Consider the following 24,490-nt stretch of genomic DNA (forward strand, 5'->3'; position numbering starts at 1 on the left):
AAACAGTAGATGAGTAGCTATAGTTATCAGTAAAGACAATTGCAACAATATATATGTATAGCCAACCAATTGTCTTCAACTTGCTTCATCTTTCACTCTTGGTGCAATTTCAAAACATACGCGCGTGCTACAAATGAACGAGAGTAAAATGTTTTGTTGTGGTATGACGTCACGTTTCGAGAAACGAACCCAGTATGTTGCTATCTTGCTTGAGGACTTCCATCCATGTCAGCATGCAACCACTGGCCAGATAGTGAGTATCTGTCTGTGTTACATTAACTGTCAGTTGGTTGTGGGAATGGTGAAAGTCAGGCAATAGTGATCTTAAACTACTAACGTTAGCTAGGCAGTTTAGCGTGTGCGGGTAAGATTCACTTTCATGTTCGGTGTTGGGTCTAACAGTCAGCAGCTAGCACTGGTACTGGCTAACGTTCGCTATATTGCTACCTTAGCACATCCGTGTGTGCAGATGTCTTCTCAAATTTGACAAATTGATTGACCAACCAACACTTTTCAAACTGTGGCAGCATTAGCCGACTAAACTCAACGATGATGGAGTTGAGCAACGTCTAGTGTGGGCGGACTGGAGCTCCGAGGTCATTTTTTAAATGTATTTTTAAATACTACGGATTTCAGCACCCAAAGAATAGTCCGCATTTACAAATGACATTGTCCTGTGTAAATGCGGGATATTCTTTGGGTGCTGAAATCCGTCGTTTTTTTTTTTATAAAAACGTTATTTTATGTGACGTCGGAGCTGCAGTCTGCCCACGCTAACGCTAGTCGGAGCTCAAATCTATCGTAAATCGTTGAGTTTAGTCGGCTAAATCTGGCTAGGCCTATGCTTCTGCAGCCATCTCTTTACATTACTGTAATGTTACATCTAGAAGGATTGTTCATTTAACATAGCAATGATGTTGGTTTTGGTTATCTGCTACGGTATTACCACTGACCTGTGCCATAAAAGTCAGACCTCTTGGCAGAGGATGTAGGCCAGGGTTCCCCAACTGGCGCCCCCCTGGCCGAATTTGGCCCGCATTTGATTTTATTTGCCCCCCCCCCCTTTTTATGTAAGACATAAGACCTTTAAAACAAAAGTAAATCAGCTCCAAGTTATTTTAATTTAGGAAATCTGTTCCAAAGTATTCCCATGCATAATAGCGAGATATACTGTATTTGATCATATATAAATGTCAGCAAGGTTTGAAATTATTATGTTTTAGTCAAATATATCTGTTTGGGCTTCTTGCGGTCAATTTTTAGTCTACGAATTGTTTGTAATTATGTCTCGGGCCCCCTGACCATCCACACAAGAAAGAAAACGGCCTGCTACTGAATCTAGTTCCCTGATGGAGACCAATTACCCACACACATACAGAAGGCTACAGTCCTCCTGAGAGCTGTAATATTATAGGGTCATAGAGTACCAGGGTCATAGAGTACCACAGTCATTCTACCCATAAAACCTAGCGGTCAAACAGGGAAATGGTTCCAATTGTTTTTCTACCATTCATAGGGGATTTTAGAAACACTTAAAATAAGGGCTTTGTTTCGTGTAGGCTTACCCTGGTGTGATGTTTTGATAACCGTTTCGATTTCTCTAGGTCTAGGACAAGGTGACTTTTATCAATATATTCACCTGGATTAACCCCCCAAAATTTAAATCCTAATTAGCTGGTAATGTGGCTATCATAAAGAACTACAAATGCCATGATGATCTGGACGAGACTGCCGAATCGAGGCGAAGTTAAGAATCTCTGGATTACCTATCTAATGTTAGTTAAATGTAGTAATGAATAAATTGGCTACATTTCTTTAATGGACAATTCTGTGAACTGTCTTGTGCAAGTTTTAAAATGACCTGTTAGCAAAGGTGTCAGCTAGAGATGAGGTGTAGGACCTTTCAGGGATTTGTAGTTTTGCATGTCTACTTTGCAGCTAATTAGCATTCTTGAATCTGAGAGTAAATAGAGCCGAATATAAATGGGCCTCTGTACGCCTATGTAGATATTCTATTAAAAATCTGCCACTTCCAGCTACAATAGTCATTTACATCATTAACTATGTCTACACTGTATATCTGATCAATTTGATGTTATTTTAATGGACAATTTTCAAAAACAAGGACATTTCTAAGTGACCCCAAACTTTTGAACGGTAGTGTATATATTGATAAAAGTCACCTTGTCTGAGAGAAATGTACATGTTTATCAAAACATCACACCAGGGTAAGCCTACACGAAACACAGCCCATATTTTAAGTGTTTCTAAAATCCCTTATGGGAAAAATGAATGGTAGAAAAACAATTCTAACCATTTCCCTGTTTGACCGCTAGGTTTTATGGGTATTATGACACCTCCACTGTGGGGTTCTATGGATAAGCTTGAACACAAACATTTAAGGAAGCTCTCTTTCTCACCTAGGCAAGACGTGTCACAACAGGAAACCACAATGATCTTAATCTGTTCATAAAATAATGTTGTTTAAAAAGATTTATGACCTGTTGTTTAAATTTCCTAGAACACAGGTAATTTACTTTTATTGGCTTGTTTACTGCTTTGGAGGCTTTTTAGACTAGGCTATGATTTCCTGTCTCTAGGACAGATGGCTTTGATTGTCCCAGTTAATTATTAGCTTTTTAGTTTTTACTGTAATTGCTGTTTTCTTCTAAATTGTACATTTCTATGTGCAAAGGGACATACCCTTTTGGTTTCTGTCGTTTATAGTTTTGTCATGGTGTTGTTGGAGCACTGCCTTCCGTGGAAGGTGTCTGGAGTGGAAAGTACCCTACACCAGGGATTATCAACTAGATACAGTCGCAGGCTGTTTTAGTTTTTTTCTTGAGGTGGAAATTCTGGTCAGGGGGCCAGAAAAGAATTACAAATAATTTGTGCACTAGATTCTACTCTGCTAAAATAGTATGTGCATTACAGTATTTGCATTCTAAAGGTATAATTCACAGGTAAGACCAATTTTACTATGTATTATGAAGTTTGACATGAATATTAATTTATTTGATATTTTTGTATCTTTGAATAACTTTTAATGGAAGTTTTATGTTCCTTGTTTAGAAATTGTGGACTCTATTTTCAGCTGGCGCTAAGGAGTTGCAAGTGTCAAAAGCATGTTAGTAAGTGTTCGTTTGCAATTTTGTCATGTTAAAACTGGTGCACAATTGATTTATTTATCCAGTCAGTCAATAAATAATATAATAATACTCGTAGGAAAGGTTTTCACCTTTGGCTCACAATCTGTGGATACTATACGATTAGAAATGTTCAAAATGTATGTAAAACATCAGCACAATTGAAAAATATATGGCACATGGAAACCAAACGAGAGTGGTCTATGGTGATATGTGGGATGGGATTAAAGAGTTGATTTTCAGTAATGTATTATTGTTATGTGATCATTTGTAGACTAAAAATGTACCGCAAGAAGCCCAAACATTGAAATGATTATGTTTTATTGAAATATACAGTACCAGTCAAAAGTTTGGACACACCTACTCATTCAAGGGTTTTTCTTTATTTTTTACTATTTTCTACATTGTAGAATAATAGTGAAGATATCAAAACTATGAAATAACACATAAGGAATCATGTAGTAACCAAAAAAGTGTATATAAATATAATATTTGAGATTCTTCAAATGAGCCACCCTTTGCCTTGATGACAGCTTTGCACACGCTTGGCGTTCTCTCAACCAGCTTCAACTGGAATACTTTTCCAACAATCTTGAAGGAGTCCCCACATATGCTGAGCACTTGTCTTCTGCTTTTCATTCACTCTGTGGTCCAACTCGTAACAAACCATCTCATTTTGGTTGAGGTTGGGTGAATGTGGAGGCCAGGTCATCTGATGCGGCACTCCATCACTCTCCTTCTTGGTCAAATAGCTCTTACAAATCCTGGAGGTGTGTTGGGTCATTGTCCTGTTTAAAAACAAATGATAGTCCCACTAAGCGCAAACCAGATGGGATGGCATATCGCTGCAGAATGCTGTAGTAGCCATGCTGGTTAAGTGTGCCTTGAATTCTAAATAAATCACTGACAGTGTCACCAGCAAAGCACCATCACACCTCCTCCTCCATGCGTCATGGTGGGAACCACACATGCGGAGGTCATCCGTTCACCTACTCTGCATCTCACAAAGACACGGCAGTTGGAACCAAAAATCTAAAATATGGACTCATCAGACCAAAGGACAGATTTCCACCTGTCTAATGTCCATTGCTTGTGTTTCTTGGCCCAAGCAAGTCTCTTATTCTTATTGGTGTCCTTCAGTAGGTTTTTTTTTCAGCAATTTGACCATGAAGGCCTGATTCACGCTGTCTCCTCTGAACAGTCGATGATGTGTCTGTTACTTGAACTCTGTGAAGCATTTATTTGGCCTGCAATCTGAGGTGCAGTTAACTCTAATGAACTTATCCTCTGCAGCAGAGGTAACTCTGGGTCTTTCTTTCCTGTGGCGGTCCTCATGAGAGCCATTTTCATCATATAGCTTAATGGTTTTTACACTTGAAGAAACTTTCAAAGTTCTTGAAATGTTCTGCATTGACTGGCTTTCATGTCTTAAAGTAATGATGGACTGTAATTTCTCTTTGCTTATTTGAGCTGTTCTTGACATAATATGAACTTGGTGTTTTACCAAATAGGGCTATCTTCTGTATACCACCCCTACCTTGTCACAACACAACTGATTGGCTCAAATGCATTAAGAAGGAAAGAAATTCCACAAATTAACTTTTAACAAGCCACACCTGTTAATTGAAATGCATTCCAGGTGACTACCTCATGAAGCTGGTTGAGAGAATGTCAAGTGTGTGCAAAGCTGTCATCAAAGCAAAGGGTGGCTACTTTGAAAAATCTAAAATATATTTTGATTTGTTTAACACTTATTTTGGTTACTACATGATTCCATATGTGTTATTTCCACAAATAACCGGGCTCTCGAGTGGCACAGCGGTCTAAGGTACTGTCTAAGGTAGTGCTTGAGGTGTCACTACAGACACCCTGGTTCGATTCCAGGTTGTATCACAACCGGCTGTGATTGGGAGCCCCATATGGTGGCGCACAATTGGCCCAGCGTCGTTTGGGTTTGGCCAGTGTAGGCCGTCATTGTAAATAAGAATTAGTTTTTAACTGACTTGGCTAGTTAAATAAAGGTTAAATTGTAAAACACTTAAATAAACATTTCGTACATTCTACAATGTAGAAAATAGTACATTTACATTACATTTACATTTAAGTCATTTAGCAGACGCTCTTATCCAGAGCGACTTACAAATTGGTGCATTCACCTTAAGATATCCAGTGGAACAACCACTTTACAATAGTGCATCTAAATCTTTTGGGGGGGGGGGGTTAGAAGGATTACTTTATCCTATCCCAGGTATTCCTTAAAGAGGTGGGGTTTCAGGTGTCTCCGGAAGGTGGTGATTGACTCCGCTGTCCTGGCGTCGTGAGGGAGCTTGTTCCACCATTGGGGTGCCAGAGCAGCGAACAGTTTTGACTGGGCTGAGCGGGAACTGTGCTTCCTCAGAGGTAGGGAGGCGAGCAGGCCAGAGGTGGATGAACGCAGTGCCCATGTTTGGGTGTAGGGCCTGATCAGAGCCTGAAGGTACGGAGGTGCCGTTCCCCTCACAGCTCCGTAGGCAAGCACCATGGACTTGTAGCGGATGCGAGCTTCAACTGGAAGCCAGTGGAGAGAGCGGAGGAGCGGGGTGACGTGAGAGAACTTGGGAAGGTTGAACACCAGACGGGCTGCGGCGTTCTGGATGAGTTGTAGGGGTTTAATGGCACAGGCAGGGAGCCCAGCCAACAGCGAGTTGCAGTAATCCAGATGGGAGATGACAAGTGCCTGGACTAGGACCTGCGCCGCTTCCTGTGTGAGGCAGGGTCGTACTCTGCGAATGTTGTAGAGCATGAACCTACAGGATTGGGTCACCGCCTTGATGTTAGTGGAGAACGACAGGGTGTTGTCCAGGGTCACGCCAAGGTTCTTAGCACTCTGGGAGGAGGACACAAGGGAGTTGTCAACCGTGATGGTGAGATCATGGAACGGTCAGTCCTTCCCCGGGAGGAAGAGCAGCTCCGTCTTGCTGAGGTTCAGCTTGAGGTGGTGAGCCGTCATCCACACTGATATGTCTGCCAGACATGCAGAGATGCGATTCGCCACCTGGTTATCAGAAGGGGGAAAGGAGAAGATTAATTGTGTGTCGTCTGCGTAGCAATGATAGGAGAGACCATGTGAGGATATGACCGAGCCAAGTGACTTGGTGTATAGTGAGAATAGGAGAGGGCCTAGAACAGAGCCCTGGGGGACACCAGTGGTGAGAGCACGTGGTGCGGAGACACATTCTCGCCACGCCACCTGGTAGGAGCGACCTGTCAGGTAGGACGCAATCCAAGCGTGGGCCGCGCCGGAGATGCCCAGCTCGGAGAGGGTGGAGAGGAGGATCTGATGGTTCACAGTATCAAAGGCAGCAGATAGGTCTAGAAGGATGAGAGCAGAGGAGAGAGAGTTAGCTTTAGCAGTGCGGAGAGCCTCCGTGACACAGAGAAGAGCAGTCTCAGTTGAATGCCCAGTCTTGAAACCTGACTGATTAGGATCAAGAAGGTCATTCTGAGAGAGATAGCAGGAGAGCTGGCCAAGGACGGCACGTTCAAGAGTTTTGGAGAGAAAAGAAAGAAGGGATACTGGTCTGTAGTTGTTGATATCGGAGGGATCGAGTGTAGGTTTTTTCAGAAGGGGTGCAACTCTCGCTCTCTTGAAGACGGAAGGGACGTAGCCAGCGGTCAAGGATGAGTTGATGAGCGAGGTGAGAAGGTCTCCGGAAATGGTCTGGAGAAGAGAGGAGGGGATAGGGTCAAGTGGGCAGGTTGTTGGGCGGCCGGCCGTCACGAGACGCGAGATTTCATCTGGAGAGAGAGGGGAGAAAGAGGTCAAAGCACAGGGTAGGGCAGTGTGAGCAGGACCAGCGGTGTCGTTTGGCTTAGCAAACGAGGATCGGATGTCATCAGCCTTCTTTTCAAAATGGTTGACGAAGTCATCCGCAGAGAGAGAGGAGGGGGGGGGAGGGGGAGGAGGATTCAGGAGGGAGGAGAAGGTAGCAAAGAGCTTCCTAGGGTTAGAGGCAGATGCTTGGAATTTAGAGTGGTAGAAAGTGGCTTTAGCAGCAGAGACAGAAGAGGAAAATGTAGAGAGGAGGGCGTGAAAGGATGCCAGGTCCGCAGGGCGGCGAGTTTTCCTCCATTTCCGCTCGGCTGCCCGGAGCCCTGTTCTGTGAGCTCGCAGTGAGTCGTCGAGCCACGGCGCAGGAGTGGAGGACCGAGCCGGCCTGGAGGATAGGGGACAGAGAAAATCGAAGGATGCAGAAAGGGAGGAGAGGAGGGTTGAGGAGGCAGAATCAGGAGATGGGTTGGAGAAGGTTTGAGCAGAGGGAAGAGATGATAGGATGGAAGAGGAGAGAGTAGCGGGAGAGAGAGAGCGAAGGTTGGGACGGCGCAATACCATCCGAGTAGGGGCAGAGTGAGAAGTGTTGGATGAGAGCGAGAGGGAAAAGGATACAAGGTAGTGGTCGGAGACTTGGAGGGGAGTTGCAATGAGATTAGTGGAAGAACAGCATCTAGTAAAGATGAGGTCAAGCGTATTGCCTGCCTTGTGAGTAGGGGGGAAGGTGAGAGGGTGAGGTCAAAAGAGGAGAGGAGTGGAAAGAAGGAGGCAGAGAGGAATGAGTCAAAGGTAGACGTGGGGAGGTTAAAGTCACCCAGAACTGTGAGAGGTGAGCCATCCTCAGGGAAGGAACTTATCAAGGCATCAAGCTCATTGATGAACTCTCCAACGGAACCTGGAGGGCGATAAATGATAAGGATGTTAAGCTTGAAAGGGCTGGTAACTGTGACAGCATGGAATTCAAATGAGGAGATAGACAGATGGGTCAGGGGAGAAAGAGAGAAAGTCCACTTGGGAGAGATGAGGATTCCAGTGCCACCACCCCGCTGGCTCGATGCTCTAGGGGTATGCGAGAACACGTAGGCAGACGAGGAGAGAGCAGTAGGAGTAGCAGTGTTATCTGTGGTAATCCATGTTTCCGTCAGCGCCAGGAAGTCTAGGGACTGGAGGGTAGCATAGGCTGAGATGAACTCAGCCTTGTTGGCCGCAGACCGGCAGGTCCAGAGGCTGCCGGAGACCTGGAACTCCGGGGGTTGTGCGCGCTGGGACCACCAGGTTAGAGTGGCAGCGGCCACGCGGTGTGAAGCGTTTGTATGGCCTGTGCAGAGGGGAGAGAACAGGGATAGACAGACACATAGTTGACAAGCTACAGAAGAGGCTACGCTAATGCAAAGGAGATTGGAATGACAAGTGGACTACACGTCTCGAATGTTCAGAAAGTTAAGCTTACGTTGCGAAAATCTTATTGACTAAAATGACGAAAATGCTAGCTAACTAACACAACACTACACTAATCAAGTCGTTCCGTTGTAATGTAATAGTTTCTACAGTGCTGCTAGTCGGTAGAGGTTGGCTATTATACAAAAGCAACTTTGTAGCTAGCTAACATAACATAACACTAATCAAGACGTTCCTTTGTAATGTATTTAGTTTCTACAATGCTGCTCGTTGGTAATAGTTGGCTGGGTATGGAACAATGGCGTCGCGGGGGACGGAAATAGCTGGCTAGCTAACCTAGCTAACCTCGATAATTACTAAACTACACAATTATCAAGCTATGACAAAGACAGCTATGTAGCTAGCTAGCTAACACTGCACTAGTCAAATCGTTCCGTTGTAATGTAATAGTTTCTACAGTGCTGCTAGTCGGTAGAGGTTGGCTATTATACAAAAGCAACTTTGTAGCTAGCTAACATAACATAACACTAATCAAGACGTTCCTTTGTAATGTATTTCGTTTCTACAATGCTGCTCGTCGGTAATAGTTGGCTAGGTATGGAACAATGGCGTCGCGGGGGACGGAAATAGCTGGCTAGCTAACCTATCTAACCTCGATAATTACTAAACTACACAATTATCAAGCTATGACAAAGACAGCTATGTAGCTAGCTAGCTAACACTGCACTAGTCAAATCGTTCCGTTGTAATGTATTAGTATCTACAGCGCTGCTAGTCGGTAATGGTTGGCTAGCTAGCGGTGTTGACTAGCTAGCAGCTAGCAGTGTTGACTACGTTAGGAGGACGAAAAAATAGCTGGCCTCAATAATTACTCTAATTACTCTAAACTACACAATTATCTTTGATAGCTAAGAAAAAATTGCTCAGATCAAACAAACCAAACCGTTGTAATGTAAAGAAGTGTAATATTACCTGCGGAGCGAAGCGAAGTGCGACTGCGCGCTCCGGACCGGAATCTAGTAAAAATAAAGAAACTCTTGAATGAGTAGGTATGTCCAAACTTTTGTATGGTACTGTACATTTGAATAAAACATAATCATTTCAAACATTGCTTACATTTTGTATACGATCACATATACAGTATCTCTGTTATGCGTGGGATTTCCAAAATTAAAATCACTTGGAGCTGATTTGCTGTTGTTAGTGTTTTATGTTGAACAATTAAATATATATATATATATATATATATTGGGGGGGGTTTGCTCAGAAAACTTGGGGGCAAATAAAATGAAATGCAGGCCAAATTCAGCTCGCAGGCCACCAGTTGGGGAACCCTGCCCTACACTAAAAAAAAACTGGATAGGTGCTGCTAGGGCTGGGCGCCATGCTGCTTGTGTTTCTATTGTTTTGATGGTTGCGTCTCTCAATGGACTCATTCACCAGTGTCTCTAAACCTTGTGTTGTCTGTTGTAGCTTAAGTCGACAATCACTTAGCCTAATAAAAGTAATTAATGAAAGTAATTAATGAAAGTAACTTGCTACCATCATTTCATGATTGTCCCAGGACAATATTCTATAAGATAAACAACAGCTATTAATATATATATATATATTTAACTAGTTAAGAACAAATTCTTATTTAAAATGACAGCCTAGGAACAGTGGGTTAACTGCCTTGTTCAGGGACAGAACGACAAATGTTTACATTGTCAGCTCTGGGATTCCATCTAGAAACCTTTCGGTTACTGGCCCAATGCTCTAACCACTAGGCGGTCTGCCGCCCTATGCTATGTTGTTGTCTTTGGTCTCTCTTTATGTAGTGTTTTCGCTTGTCGTGATGTGTGTTTTGTCCTATATTTTTTTTACATTTATTTTTAATCCCAGGCCCCCATCCCCGCAGGAGGCCTTTTGCCGTTTGGTAGGCCGTCATTGTAAATAAGAATTTGTTCTTAACTGACTTGCCTAGTTAAATAAAGGTTAAATAAAATGTTAAAAAGCATGGCAGCAACACATGACAACACAGCATGGTAGCAACACAACATGACAACAATGTGGTAGCAACACAACATGGCAGCAGCACAATATGGTAGCAGCACAAAACAGAATACAAACACTCTTGGGCACAGACAACAGTACAAAGGTAGAGCCAACAATACATCACGCAAAGCAGCCACATCTGTCAGTAAGAGTGTCCATGACTGAGTCTTTGAATGAAGAGATGGAGATAAAACGGCCCAGTTTGAGTGTTTGTTGTAGCTCGTTCCAGTTGCTAGCTGCAGCGAACTGAAAAGAGGAGCGACTCAGGGATGTGTGCTTTGGGGACCTTTAACAGAATGTGTTGTATGTGGAGGATGAGGGCTGCAGTAGATATCTCAGATATTAAATACCCTTTCTCTTTTGGAGTCTTACTTGAATAATGAAATGGTATTTATAAGGAATTGGAACAGCACCTGTAGTCATGCGTGGAAAAAAAGCATAAACAAGAACCCTCCCTGTGCGGAAGCAGCACGCTAGTTTATCAGCTGTGGGTTACTTGCTGTATGGTGGTTTTGTGTGTGTGTGTGTGTGTGTGTGTGTGTGTGTGTGTGTGTGTGTGTGTGTGTGTGAGAGAGAGGGGAGGGGAGGGGAGGGAGGGAAAGTGTGGTGTAGCTTCATTTTTTTTGTTATGCGACTGTTGTTTTTCTGTCTCTATACATCCTTTAAGGTATGATGCCGTTCCTATTCAGTCCAGCATCATCCTGTGTTCCTCGCCTCCTCCTTCTATGGTAAGAATCACCTGGACTCCAGTTTGTTCCTCCATCTAAGAATGGAGGGCCCTCAAGACTCCCGAAAGCTTGTAAAGCAGCCAGAGGACTTCAAATTTGGTCGAATTCTAGGAGAAGGCTCCTATTCAACAGTAAGTCCTCATAATTTTCTATTGTGTTGTATTTTGTGTGTGGGGCTTACAGATTACAGTTGCAGTCATATTAATTACTTTTTATTTTCTATTGGTAAAGGGTTGATGGATTGTTAAAAAAAAAATCTTTGTTGATTGCAAACTTGTTTCAGGTTGTGCTGGCAAGAGAACAGGCCACAGGGAAGGAATATGCTAGTAAGACACTACAAATATGTATTCTCTTGTTGCATGATGCTGATGATCCTCAAGTGGCGTTCAAGTGACTGTCCTGGATTCTGCTTATAACTTAAATGCATTTGTGCTGAACAATAATGTTCTTTGAAGTGAGGAAACTGGAATTTGATTCAGTCATAAACACAGAGTGAAGCATATCGGTTTGAATTGTGTTTCAGTGAAGATTCTGGAGAAGATGCACATCCGGAAGGAGAACAAGGCACATTGCGTGACACGAGAGAGGGATATCATGTCAAGCTTAGACCATCCATTTATCGTCAAGCTCTACTTCACATTTCAAGATGTGAAAAGGTTGTGTATCCTTCTAAATAATCAGAACATGGGCTACTTTAAGACTTCTACATAATATCTGGTCTCATCTCTATTTTGTGATCTTAGTACCATTATCCTTAACTGCCTCCTGTTAGATTTTGGCATAAGCTATGCAAGAAATGGGGAATTACTGAAATACATTCGCAAAATAGGCTCATTCGATGAGACGTGCACTAGATTCTACTCTGCTGAAATAGTATGTGCATTACAGTATTTGCATTCTAAAGGCATAATTCACAGGTAAGACCAATTTCACAATGTATTATTAAGTTTGACAAACATTAATTTATTTGATATTTTTGTATCTTTGAATAATTTTTTATGAAAGTTTTATAATGTTCCTTGATTAGAAATTGTGGGCTCTATTTTCGGCTGCCGCTAAGGAGGCGCAAGTGTCAAACGCACGTTAGTTTGCAATTTCGTCATGTAAAAACTGGCACACTGGCATTTTCCAGACTTAATGCCAGGTTCGGCAATTTACCTGTCTAACATCAGCTCGCTTGCGCTGAGTAAACATTTTGGAGGTTTTTTCCCTCTGCTTTTTCATTATTTACAATTCACATACTTGCATACTATATAAACATTTTTGAGAATCTGCCTAGCACATAGATAACGATACAATCGACAGGAGCCTAGTATTTTGTATAGATGTGCAAATGCTATGGGTAAAGACACTTGAATTGAAAATATACTGCACATCCTAAAACATACACACATATGCCTACCTGCATACTTCATTTCACTTGTTCCAAGTATCGATCCCCAGCTCCAAAGAGTGCCTCTCATCTGGTTACCAAAGACGCACTCCTCCAAACATATTTAAATTATTCAGTCCTATAATGCAGTGTCAACGGTAGGCCTAAGCTATATTTTGCTTATTGAGCACGTGCCTCACACATACAATACAATTTACAGAAGCCTAGTGGTTTTTTTTTTATTTAGGAATAGTTTGACACATAAAGACATAGGCTAGGCTAGGCTCATTGAAGCCAATTACAACAATATTGACTTTCAACTCTCCAAACATAGGCTATTGAGCAAGCTCGTTACTGTAGTCTATGCTATTTAATAAACTTTAGTATCAATCCAAAATGGACCAGGACGAAATAATATTCTGTGCCTCCAGCCGAATTGGTAGTGATGACAACGTAAAGACTGTCAATAACCAACAGAACTTGAGACAAACACATGCCGTATTAAGCCATGGAACACATTGATTGGCCAGTGAGTGGCCAAGCCCTCGTCACACCTACAACTTCTTCATTCATCAAAACCCAGCCCTTTTGCTCCACAGCCAGCTATTGTAGTCATAATTCCGGCTGTGAAAATGGCAAAAATATTTCTGACACACCCCTGAACCTATAGCGCTATCGCCAGTACTTAGATTTACGACTGCGTTAGGTTTATTAAAATGTCATGATATGAATTTTATTTTAAGGTTTTAAATGGTGTGGCTTTTTCTTTACAGGGACCTCAAACCAGAGAATATTTTACTGAATGAGGACATGCACATTCAAATAACAGACTTTGGAACTGCAAAACAACTCTCATCAGATGGTAACAAAGTAATTTAACACATATTGCTTTGTCTTTGTGTAATTTTCCTCCAGTTTGTTGATAGACTAAGTACAGTACATTGGTTTGTTTACCCCTTATCGTATTGTGGTTAACTTATCTATCTATACCTCTCTAAAGGCTTACAGAAAAGTGTTTTTGTTATTTATAGGCACATGCACAAGGGTCTCTATGTGGGCTTCATAGATATGGAAGCAAATTATAGCAAATTGCCAGTTATACAGTGCTCGGAATATACCTATTAAAATGATGAGTCAATAATGTCATTTTAAACACAATTGACTCAAGACATCTTCAGTGACGGTACCAAATGTGTCATGTGAATAATTTGTCCATACCTCTAATTCATGATTGTTTTTTTTTGCAGACAGAGCAAACTCCTTTGTTGGAACAGCTGAGTATGTTTCTCCAGAGCTACTGACTCAGAAATCTGCCTGCAAAAGGTAGTTTGACTTGAATTCATTCAGTACCCTGATTTCAATCCAATATTCAAGTTATCTGTGTAGTTCTCTGTTAGTGTATCACTTCTAGCCTCGCTTGCCATGCTGCCATGCAGCTGGGAACAAGACTCGTGTATTTCTGCCGATGTTTACATCACTATGATAAAACCCAACACTGAAAAAAGTGAACCCAATCTGTCATGTTTTCTGGTGCGTTTTAGCTCTGACCTTTGGGGTTTAGGCTGTATCATCTACCAGTTGGTGGCAGGATTACCTCCATTTAGAGCTGGGTAAGTTGCGTATCGTACATTATTATTTTCCTTTTTTAATATTCAGGTAAAATATTTGAGAAGCGTCATTGTCAGGGGCTTTGCAGAAGCGCACTTTGATTTAGCAAACGATTTAGTCTATTTGTTATTACAGTCTAAAAACACTGTGTGAAATAACAGGAAGTTATGGCTGTGGTGTTTATGACTTGTTTGTGTATTGAGTGCCTGGAGGCTTGAAGAAACCCCAGTCACTCTCACATGGCAGCAGCTTCATGGTTCAACTATAAACCAACACATTTACCTCAAAGCCCTTTCAAAGCCAAGTACAGTGACAGTTGTGTATACTGTATGCATCTTCCACTTCCAGGCAATCAAGCCCCAAAGAAGACATCAATATGACACAAGTTCTAACATGTGCCTTGCACTCTCATATGATCTTCTGTCTGTCCATGTGGTTGATGGTATTATTTGCTCACCAGGAATGACTACCTGAAATTCCAGAAGATTATTAAACTGGAGTATGAATTTCCTGATAAATTCTTTCCTAATGCGAAGGATTTAGTGGAACAGCTTCTAGTGAGTCTAATCATATGAATTATTAAAATGCATTCGGATGTTGTTCCTCAGTTCCATACTATGAACCAATGAGTGTCATTATTAACTAAGCATTGCTTTATTTTTGTGGTAGTGCTTGGATCCCTCTAACCGATTAGGTTGTGAGGAGATGGGTGGGTACAACCCTCTCAGAGCCCATTTTTTCTTTAAGGCTGTCACATGGGAGAACCTTCACCTACAGACACCCCCCAAACTCACCTCCTACCTGCCAGCCATGGCTGAGGATGATGAGGACTATTATGGAAACGTAGGTTTTTCCCTCTTGACATATATGATTAAAGGTTGACACAAATCCTTGTTGACATATTGTTTCCCCAATATGTAAAATTAGCGTGTCCTTGTTTTGTAATCTGTACTGAAAACACCCTGATCATGATGTGGTTCCATCCACAGTATGATGACCTCCTCAGCCAGTTCAGCAACATGCAGGTTGTCCATTCCCGCTCCTTTCAACCACTGTTTGTGGCCAACCCCAGTCCCATCCCCAACTCCAACCCTGCACAAAGGACCAACAGCAACATCGAGCAGTACATTCATGACCTGGACAACAACTCTTTTGAGCTGGACCTGCAGTTTTCTATTGAGGTGAAACGGCTACTGCTCGAGAAGCAGACAAGCAGAAACCCCTGGTAGGTCTGCAGCGATGTACTCGCAAGCAAAACATGTTTTTGTGGACAGAGTGTCAGAAGACTAACTGTCAATATTATCTCACCATAATATTGACACATACTGTAGTTGATGATCTCATGCTTGTATGTTGGGATTCCTATGTTTACTTACAATATTTACACAATTCTACGTGTGATATCTTGTAAACATGAAGCACTTACCTAAAGACAATACAATGCCAACAATAATATGATATACTGTGTGAACTATATCAAGAAAGATTTTAGGAATTAACTTTTTTTATGTATTAAGGAATCAGTTTGTGGAGAATAATTTGATCCTCAAGATGGGACCAGTGGACAAAAGGAAGGTAAGTATTTATGTAATCCTGAATTACTTTACAGTAATGTTGTATTTTTCAGTTTGAAGGGGAGGAGTGACTGTCTTGATACTGTACTCTTCCAACCCTAAAGCAACATACTGCCCTCCTCTGGCAGTTGTTTGCAATTGCTGCCAGGAATCAATTTGGGGCATCTTGAACCATACTTACTGACTTTACCTACAGGCAAGGGATTTCTTTTTTATGTCTGAGAATTGCTCTCTGCTTTTACAGGGGCTGTTTGCACGTCGGCGCCAGCTATTGTTGACTGAGGGACCACACCTTTACTATGTGGACCCAGTTAACAAGGTTTTGAAAGGAGAGATCCCCTGGTCCCCCGCACTGCGCCCAGAGGCCAAGAACTTCAAGACCTTCTTTGTCCATACAGTAATGAATTAGTCTATTGCAATTAATAGTTCACCCTTAGTTTTATAAAGTGAGTTTTGTTAGCTATCAGTAACAGTGACCTATCCTCCTCTTTGCAGCCTAACAGAACATACTATCTGATGGACCCGTGTGGGAATGCTGACAAATGGTGCAACAAAATTCAAGAAGTGTGGCAGAAGATCTATAACAAGCATTTTAACTCATGCATGTAGGTTGGGTACAATATCTTTTGAAGACAGGTTTTACCCTGTAATGACAGGAGACAGAAAATGGAAGGCGTTAATTCATAAATGATGGAAAACACCTAGCTGTAATGTAGCTTACAAGTCGGTTTCCCTATTACTACACACTTAATTTCTTGTAGGGCAGCAGGTTCAAGGCATGTTCCATTGTAATGCAGAATTTGATAAATTCAGCTGGATCTAAAGCCATTCTGGTATAGAAAGGACCTATTATTCAAGGAAGTAGAATGGCTATTGCAACTATTTTAACGGATGATTTCTTAGGCTTGGATGGTCTCATGTCTGACATGGTGGCCTTGGTACTCTTAAGCTATTTGTCTTCTATAGCAGAGAATAAACTTTGGTCAAACCACATGAGCTGGTGCTGCTTTAGAAATGAGGAGTTGACTTGGATGTTGGTTGAACAGTTCATCCAAATTGCAGAGGAGGATGTTGTAGCCTGTTTTTGACTGTTGTTCTCATTTCTGGGAGAAGTTGATTGTAAATGTTAGACAGATATTTTTGTTAGTCTATTCTACCGACCATTGCTGTGATGTACAAAATGGGATGCAAGTAAAGTGTAAGATGTATATTTTGTATTTGTTTTAGGCTTTTAACCTTTGCTGATTAATCCTCATGTTATCCAAACAGTTCAAATATGGTAATAATTTGGATTAATGTCCTGGCTCCATGTTTACATAATTTAAATGTCAATCAATTGAATGTAAATAACTGACAATGGTAAATTATGATATTTTGCTACCTTTCATTGTAATCTATATTTTATTTATGGATGGTGAGATTGTTATGTTTTACATAAATAGATGTGAGCCTGGACTATTTTTGTGTGCAAGTTTCAAATTGTTAATTGGAAGAATGCAGCATATATATAAGTTGGCTTGGTAATAAAAGCATGTGGGATTTTGACAAACGTCCTGTGTTTATTTATACTTAGCTTGGGTGAAGGCTCAGTATGATCATTTTGGGACGAAACCTTTTTTGAGTCCCAACTGCAAAAATGATTCGTATGAGAAGGATGCAGGGAGTGGGGGAGGGGTCATCACTCGCTTCAGTAGCCACAAAGTTAAAAACCCCGCCCATTTCTACAATTTATTATCTTAGAATTTTATTTTAAAGTTAAGCCTAACTTTAACCACACTGCTAAATGTATGCCTGACCCTATCCTTAAATAAAGACCAAAAAATAAACAATTTTGACTGTGGCTGTGGAATCTGACGGATGTATAATAACAACTGGAAACGGGTGGGTGGGGGTTGTCAAAGTTGGATTACCGTACTTCATGACTATGCCTTGCCCAGTTTCCCGGCCCGCTTCAACTCAGTTCCTGTAACTTTAGATAGCGACGCATCCAGGTTCGAGGAGCTGGGATGGCGGACAAGAGCCCTGACTTCAGCGGCTCAGTTGACCAGTGTTCCGCCCTGTCTCCGGAACAGAGAATGCAGTCACCTGGGATCGGGGCATCCAAATGGGTCCGTCTGAATGTCGGTGGGACATACTTTCTCACAACGAGGCAAACGTTGTGCCGAGACTCAAAATCGTTCCTGTACCGTCTGTGCCAGGCCGACCCCGACCTCGACTCTGACAAGGTACGGATATCTATCTAACTAAATAACGTTACTAGCTAGTTGGCTAATGTTAACTAAGTAACCTTTGTCTGTTTTACACATCATGTTCTAACGTTAACTTACGTTACCTAGCTAGCATATCCAGACCGATTTACTAACTAGTTAGCTAGTTATTTTGTTGTTTAGCCAGGAAGTAAGCCAAACGGATCGCTAATTTAGATGGTCAACGTTAGCTACTAACGTCGTTACTAGTACAGGCTAGCTAGTTCAGCTGGCCAACGTTAACTCCCAAAGAACTTGTCTAACTAGCTAAATAACGTTAACGTTAGTTTGTTTTCCTGTATTTTTTCTGGATAACCCTCCTGACTACAGATTTACAGTAGCTAACTAACAAATATTAATTTGCATAGCAGCACGTTTCTACTCGTACTAAGATGGATAACGTTCGTATATAGTACTAGTATCTGTCAGCTCGCTAACAGGCACGTTTGTTATCTAGTCAACCACAATAAACTGTTACTGTAGCTATCTAGCTGGTGAATATCAGAATAACGCCTGCACGCAAATGGACCATAAAATACATTGTTGACAAGATTATATCTTTTTTGTAAATGATTGGGCCTATAATATACAATTGTGCAAATGAGCCCCCCTTTCTGGAAAAGGAGCGTTGCCCTTGTAAAATAAAGTATGATAATCCACATGCTGAATGTGTTTACCATCCTGATTTCCAACCCTCAAAGGTCACCATGCATCATTTAACAGGAGGATGACATTTTAAAAGCTGGCAAAAGACCTTACAGTACAAGTTGGCTCAGTCATACAGATGCAGTTGCAATGAGTCTTGGGCTCTGAAAGATCCACAGTATCCCAGCAGAATAGTTTCATCCCATAGTTATCTAGGATATTTAAGAAACTATGCTGATTAGCATTCCTCATTTGAAGTCGAGGTGAGAGTCTGTAATGTTCATGTGCCTAGTGTAATGTGGTAAGGAGATGTATCTCTGCCCTCTGTATTGATTCTTGCTAATGATGATGGCATGTGAAGGCTGGAGCAAGGCAGCTGTGGTGATTCTTCAGTGATAATAAGACCGACTAAATGTCAGTTACCATGTTGGCGCTGCTCCAAGCTCTGGACACAGAGCTGTTGTATCCATGGATTGGCTATGGGTTTATGCTATTGCACAGTTCTGTTTCGATGTTTGTCACTGTACAAAAATCGTCAATGGTTTCTTCCCAGATTTGTTATTGATTGTCTGCTTTTCTCATTGTTATCGACTTCTCTTTCTTCAGGATGAAACGGGTGCCTATTTGATAGACCGGGACCCAACATACTTTGGTCCAGTGCTCAACTACCTGAGGCATGGGAAACTGGTGCTCAATAGAGGCCTTGCCGAGGAAGGTATGATGATGATAATGTCTTGGGGATATGCTGAGACATGTCTGAAGGGTTGTGCCATTCTGTCATCTTTGTTGCTGTTTCTTTTTCGCTCTAACACGTCACACGCTAACAATCACACTTATTACATTTAATACCAAAGCAGTTCTCATTAGCATACATAGTTGTTTTCAATGATTGGGGTTTTAATAACTGGTTAAATACATTCTGTTCCCCTCAAGGTGTACTGGAAGAGGCTGAATTCTACAATATCCCTTCTTTGATCAAGCTAATTAAAGACAAAATCAGGGAGAGGGACTGCAAAACAGTTCAGGTGTGTGGGCTTGACTAAAATTGTCATTGCTATCTGGGTGATTTCTTTCTTCCCTGAGACTGTCCTGTTGTAATCACTAATACAGAGCTCTGGATATTAAAGGGGGCAGTGGGGTGGCATGTCAGCCTTGGGGCCTCTAATGCCCTCTAACTACTGGCCAGAGGCACATCCTTGGCAAGCTCCCTCCCAAGGATCACCTCTGTTTACATGGTCTAATACGGCAATGACTCTGGGCACAAGCTCCGCTTAAGCTACTGGGATTTCCAGGTCTTGTTGATGTATTGGCATTAGTCCAGAGTCTCCTTACCCTTGCCAGGTAGATGAGGTCAGGAATTGGCACGTACTGGCTATGCTCTGCTCTGGGGGGGATGGGTGATTCATATGTAGCCTATTGAGAGCACTTGCTGCTCTGTTGCATGTGAATTAACATTGCCTCTTTCTCTCTCTCCACAGCTCCCTATAAAACATGTCTACAGAGTCTTGCAGTGCCAAGAAGAGGAGCTAACACAAATGGTTTCCACCATGTCAGATGGTTGGAAGTTTGAGCAGGTAATTATCCTGAAAGGAAGACATTGGGGAGTGTTCTGTTTTCAGAAATGTTCCTTTCGGCTGCACTTTGACTTGTGTTGGTTGATTTACTGTTCACAGATGATGCTGAGTTCAGTGTATAACATAAATACTATAATTGTCTTAATTTGTAGTCCCTGTGAAATACAACCTTGCAGCATAATTTGGTTACATAGCTGTTATTGTTGTACTGTATTTATTTTTGTAAAAGTCTGAATTGTCTGACCATCTGCGAAAGGAGCTATGGTTGTGCCTGGTTCAAATAGACACTGGTTTCTGTCAGAGGCCAGGTTGCTAGAGTTAGATTTAGTTTGATGTTTATGGAACAGCAGATAAAAGGGGATGTTGCTGTTTTTGTTTATTCAGGAGGACACCCTGTACTGGGTGCATTTCTGTTACTAGCCCCCTCTCTCTAGACCTTGCAGGGTGTTAGGGTCTTCCCCTCAGAGAGAACTCATGACTGGGCTCAGGCTGCTACTCACGTTTCCTTTTTTTGGGAGCCAGCAAGGTGACAGAATGTTAGGCATTCTGCTCGTGGCAGCTTTGTAAAAATGGGAACCTACTGAATAGTGTAGTCTGTTTATTTGAATTAGCTTCCACCTTAATGACAGGTTTCACCCTGTGGTCAAATCCAAGGGATACTAAACATTCATGAGCAATGTAACAGCTCAGAGTGCTCAGGTGTCCTAGATAAAAGTCAGTGTTTGTCACTTTTTTTATGTCAAAGATCCTTAAGTAGACTAGAAATTGTCTACTGTAATCTGTTACATTGTTTTGACTGTGCCTGGCAAGCTGTTGGAAAGATTAGATTTCCCATGTGTGCATGTTTCCTCTAGTCCCTTAGAAACATTTCGCTTCTCATTGGGCATTGGTTCCCCCCTTTTTTTCTCCCTCAGTTGGTCAGTATTGGCTCCTCATATAACTATGGAAATGAAGACCAGGCAGAGTTCCTGTGTGTTGTCTCTAAGGAGCTACATAACCAATCATATGGCACAAGCAGTGAACCAAGTGAAAAGGCCAAGGTGAGTATCCCAGCACTGCAACAAAAACGTCTTTCATCAACTTCCTGACCATTGTTACAACCATTTGTGACTTACACCAAGTTTGGTATACATGTTGTCTATCACATGTCTAACATAAATGCACACTATTTTTTTTTTATTGGTCGTGGATGCTGCAATTCCTTTCTTTGCATGCTGAATTTCCTGCAGAGGACAAGTACAAGGATTGTTAGAAACATTTTGCCAATGAATGTATCTACCTTTGAATATAAGGGGACAATTGGTGAGATTTTGTTTAGACCCCTGCCATTGTGGCCTTAACCCTTTCTCCAAGAGCCCCTTCTCCCCTTGTGCCATATCATCCCTATGAGCCCATTACCTAGAGAGCATCCCGCTAATCATTATCTAGACAAGAGCAATGCCTCTAATGATTTAAACTACTTTAATATTTAATGACCTCCTGTCACTAGCTTCTGCAGTTCATGGAATTCTGCATAGCCTTAGTCTCCCTGCTTTCCAGTCAACAAAATTGAAATTTTTGGCTTCTTCCTGCCTGTTAAATGCTAACTCATAATACCTTTTGCCAAAGGTTTTTTGAAACATCTGTCTAGTATGAAATATACAGGCCTAAACATCTTATTTTGCTCTGACCATTTTCTTTTGCAGATTCTTCAAGAACAAGGCTCTCGAATGTGAAGAGACTGTTCAGTTCTTAGGATTGCGTCCTGCTATGATGTCCAGATATAAAGACACAAACTACATCACATTCTGAGGAGCGTTATGGCACGCTAAAGAAGCTGGCTAACTGCAGTCTAAACATTGTACACACACCATTTTTCTTTCATACATCAAATCAAAATGTGCAGTCGATAGCGTTACTGTTTTTGGGCCTACATAGTAAAACTGGACTATAGATTTTCAGACAGAGAAGGGCCTTATCACATATCGTATTGTCCACAGCATTTATACTTGGTCCATCGTTTACTCAGGGTCTCTAATAGTGTTTTGGAAGCTGCATTAGGTGTGCACTGTCTGGTGGGACATTATTTCAAATATCTGCGTACTACATTATGCCAGTCCTTCACATACAAAAATCAAACCTCTCTGAGAAATTAATTGGAAAGCATGTTTTAAAAGTTAGATATTTAAGACTATTTATATGGAGTTGTATAGATTCATACTGTCTTGTTAGAGGCGAAGACTGTATCGACAGTTTATTTATTTTTTACATATCTTTAAACAGAGATTATTTATGTCCCTTTCCAAATATCCCTTCAACCTGCACATTATCAGGTTTCTTTGGAAGGAGGACATTCTTATAACAAATTCTACCAGGGTTATTGTATGATAATGAGGTTGAGGTGATGTTAGGGAATGCCAGATGTTAAAGGACTAAAACTTGTCTTCCATCCCTGGACTCTGGCGTGTTTTAGTTGGGTTACCTGTTAGGCAGCCACTGTGGAACTGGAGGACATTGTTATGTTTTAGAGGACATTGTACCTAGAGCCATTTGATAGGCACATTTTTTTCACGTTGACATGGGACTGTTATCGGCTGGTGTTGCGAAGGGACTGTTTTCCATTTTACGTGAGAAAGAAAAGCGTTTTTGTCTCTTGCATGAATTAGTGCATATCTGCTTGTTTGTGTGTGTATACACAATCCTTACGCTTCTGCGGTTTGACTATATTGAGCTTTGACAGGGCTGTATACCAAGCAAAATTACATCAAACTGTGGCGGTTTGCAACCATGCAAGTTCTGAGCTAAAATGCTTTGGTCATGTATTGATGAAAAGATTATTACCATTGTTCAACTTGTAGATGGTTGAGCTACTTATTGAATACATTAACATTGTCAATACATGAAAATATTTCTTTTTGAAAATGTTGCCTTTGTTCAATGACCAAATCAATGTCTGTATTTCAACTTTAATCTGATTTTCTTTTGTCAGGAAGAAGGAAATTCGGTAGTCTACATGCATATCTATGAGGATTTGTACATGGAGGAAGTATAATAACATTCAGATGTGTTATCAGTGTATGGTTTTTCTTCCTAACACACACACAGGGCTTTAACTAGTGGAATACAAGCTATAATCTCTGTAAAGGTCAACTGGACCCCTCCTGTTGCCTGATCAAGGTAAAGTTTACATGTCTAGTGTTTTATAATCCGGATCTTACTTACCTTGCCATTGTGACACAATGCTCTAATTTGGCTGGTTTAAACATCTGTATATTACTATGTTTACATATCCCAGATACCCAGGTAGTTGCTGTCAGCCATTTATCTAGTACGCATACGGATAGTTTTCAAACATTTTCAGTGGACAGGTATCTTTTTGTTCACTGAGTTGTCTTGTGGTGATAAGTGCCTCTTGCCTCTGAGGCTTCACAGTGCATGTGAAATATGTGTAGCAGTGATGCACATAACCACAAGGTCTCACTGTTTGTGTCCACCATGCAGTGAGAGTGAAGACATTCTGAACAGTGTGGGCCATGTGTGTCTAGTGTGGTGTCCTTTGACTGCAGATTCTTAAACACAGAAGGGGGTGTCAGCCATTGCATGTATGGCCTGATTCACCTTCCACCATGCCCTCAGCTCTGCAGGACACCACTTTACTCCGCTGTGACACTTCAGCTCCTGTTTGACCGTTACTTTCTAGAATGCTTATCAAGACACAAATGTGATCCCTCTCTGAGGCTGCTGAGGGTTTCTAATGGGACATTGTTCCAGTTTTCCGTTAAATTTATTTTTAAAATGAACAGAGGCAGACAATTGTTATTTGCTCCATTTGATCACTGCTGTTCCTATATATATTAGTATCAAATGTTTTGTATTTTTTATGCTTACTGTATATACATATTATATACATGTAATAGCATGATTTGACTGGGGATAATGGAAATGATGGTGATGCTAGACCTGGGGGATTTAATCAATAAATGGTAATGAATTCAACTCTTGTATTGTATTTGAACAAACTGTTGCAGAGCCATAGAGAAATACTAACCACATGGCTCTGTCATCAATATGTTAGATGCACTGTATAGAGCAAGGGTGCATTTGAAAGGAAATATGGTAATAACTAAACATCTTTAGACACTGGTAAGCCGTCATTGTAAATAAGAATTTGTTCATAACTGACTTACCTAAATATCAAATGACAGACTCAAGTTTGGTCCATCACAGAGTTAAATCATATTGAGCTACTGTTCAAACACAAAGCTCCATTCAGTAGTGCACAAACAAAGACAGTACAATATAAAGATGGGCAGAAACTACTACTCATAGAGCCCCAAAGTGGAGGTGTCATAATACCTATAAAACCTAGCGG

At 41.4% G+C, this 24,490-nt stretch overlaps 2 protein-coding genes across 6 annotated transcripts; both read left to right on the forward strand.

Moving 5' to 3' along the window:
* Nucleotides 1-149: 149 nt before the first annotated feature.
* On the forward strand, nt 150-17,223 carry LOC115171189 (3-phosphoinositide-dependent protein kinase 1). Of its 5 annotated transcripts, XM_029727768.1 has the most exons (15): nt 165-253; nt 3,073-3,131; nt 11,060-11,251; nt 11,404-11,446; nt 11,644-11,781; nt 11,893-12,037; nt 13,266-13,354; nt 13,740-13,815; nt 14,034-14,102; nt 14,561-14,657; nt 14,770-14,943; nt 15,090-15,325; nt 15,618-15,675; nt 15,919-16,071; nt 16,170-17,223. In XM_029727768.1, exons 3-15 carry the CDS (start codon nt 11,162-11,164, stop codon nt 16,281-16,283), a joined length of 1,482 nt encoding a protein of 493 aa, XP_029583628.1. In that variant the 5' UTR covers nt 165-253; nt 3,073-3,131; nt 11,060-11,161; the 3' UTR covers nt 16,284-17,223. The 5 variants fall into 5 exon arrangements, with proteins under 5 accessions (XP_029583627.1, XP_029583629.1, XP_029583631.1 ...); XM_029727767.1 differs by lacking the exon at nt 3,073-3,131 and having other exon boundaries at nt 150-253; XM_029727769.1 differs by lacking the exon at nt 3,073-3,131 and having other exon boundaries at nt 150-253; nt 14,848-14,943.
* A 351-nt stretch (nt 17,224-17,574) lies between these two features.
* LOC115171190 (BTB/POZ domain-containing protein KCTD5) lies at nt 17,575-24,114 on the forward strand. The gene is made up of 6 exons (XM_029727773.1): nt 17,575-17,899; nt 19,172-19,280; nt 19,499-19,590; nt 20,044-20,139; nt 21,054-21,179; nt 21,825-24,114. The coding sequence occupies exons 1-6, from the start codon at nt 17,681-17,683 to the stop codon at nt 21,852-21,854; spliced, it is 672 nt and encodes a 223-aa protein (XP_029583633.1). The 5' UTR covers nt 17,575-17,680; the 3' UTR covers nt 21,855-24,114.
* The last annotated feature ends 376 nt before the right edge of the window (nt 24,115-24,490 follow it).

The sequence above is a fragment of the Salmo trutta genome, chromosome 32 (genome assembly GCF_901001165.1).
Source record: "Salmo trutta chromosome 32, fSalTru1.1, whole genome shotgun sequence".
Taxonomy (NCBI): domain Eukaryota; kingdom Metazoa; phylum Chordata; class Actinopteri; order Salmoniformes; family Salmonidae; genus Salmo; species Salmo trutta.

What these genes read in the sequence shown, in the direction of transcription:
- LOC115171189 (XM_029727767.1), top strand. Translation starts at nt 11,162, where the DNA reads ATGGAGGGCCCTCAAGACTCCCGAAAGCTTGTAAAGCAGCCAGAGGAC. An exon ending in ATTTAGTGGAACAGCTTCTA is followed by an intron (nt 14,658 to 14,769) that starts GTGAGTCTAATC and finishes TTTTTGTGGTAG; the next exon opens with TGCTTGGATCCCTCTAACCG. An exon ending in GACCAGTGGACAAAAGGAAG is followed by an intron (nt 15,676 to 15,918) that starts GTAAGTATTTAT and finishes CTGCTTTTACAG; the next exon opens with GGGCTGTTTGCACGTCGGCG.
- LOC115171190 (XM_029727773.1), top strand. Translation starts at nt 17,681, where the DNA reads ATGGCGGACAAGAGCCCTGACTTCAGCGGCTCAGTTGACCAGTGTTCC. An exon ending in CCGACCTCGACTCTGACAAG is followed by an intron (nt 17,900 to 19,171) that starts GTACGGATATCT and finishes CTCTTTCTTCAG; the next exon opens with GATGAAACGGGTGCCTATTT. An exon ending in AACCAAGTGAAAAGGCCAAG is followed by an intron (nt 21,180 to 21,824) that starts GTGAGTATCCCA and finishes TTTCTTTTGCAG; the next exon opens with ATTCTTCAAGAACAAGGCTC.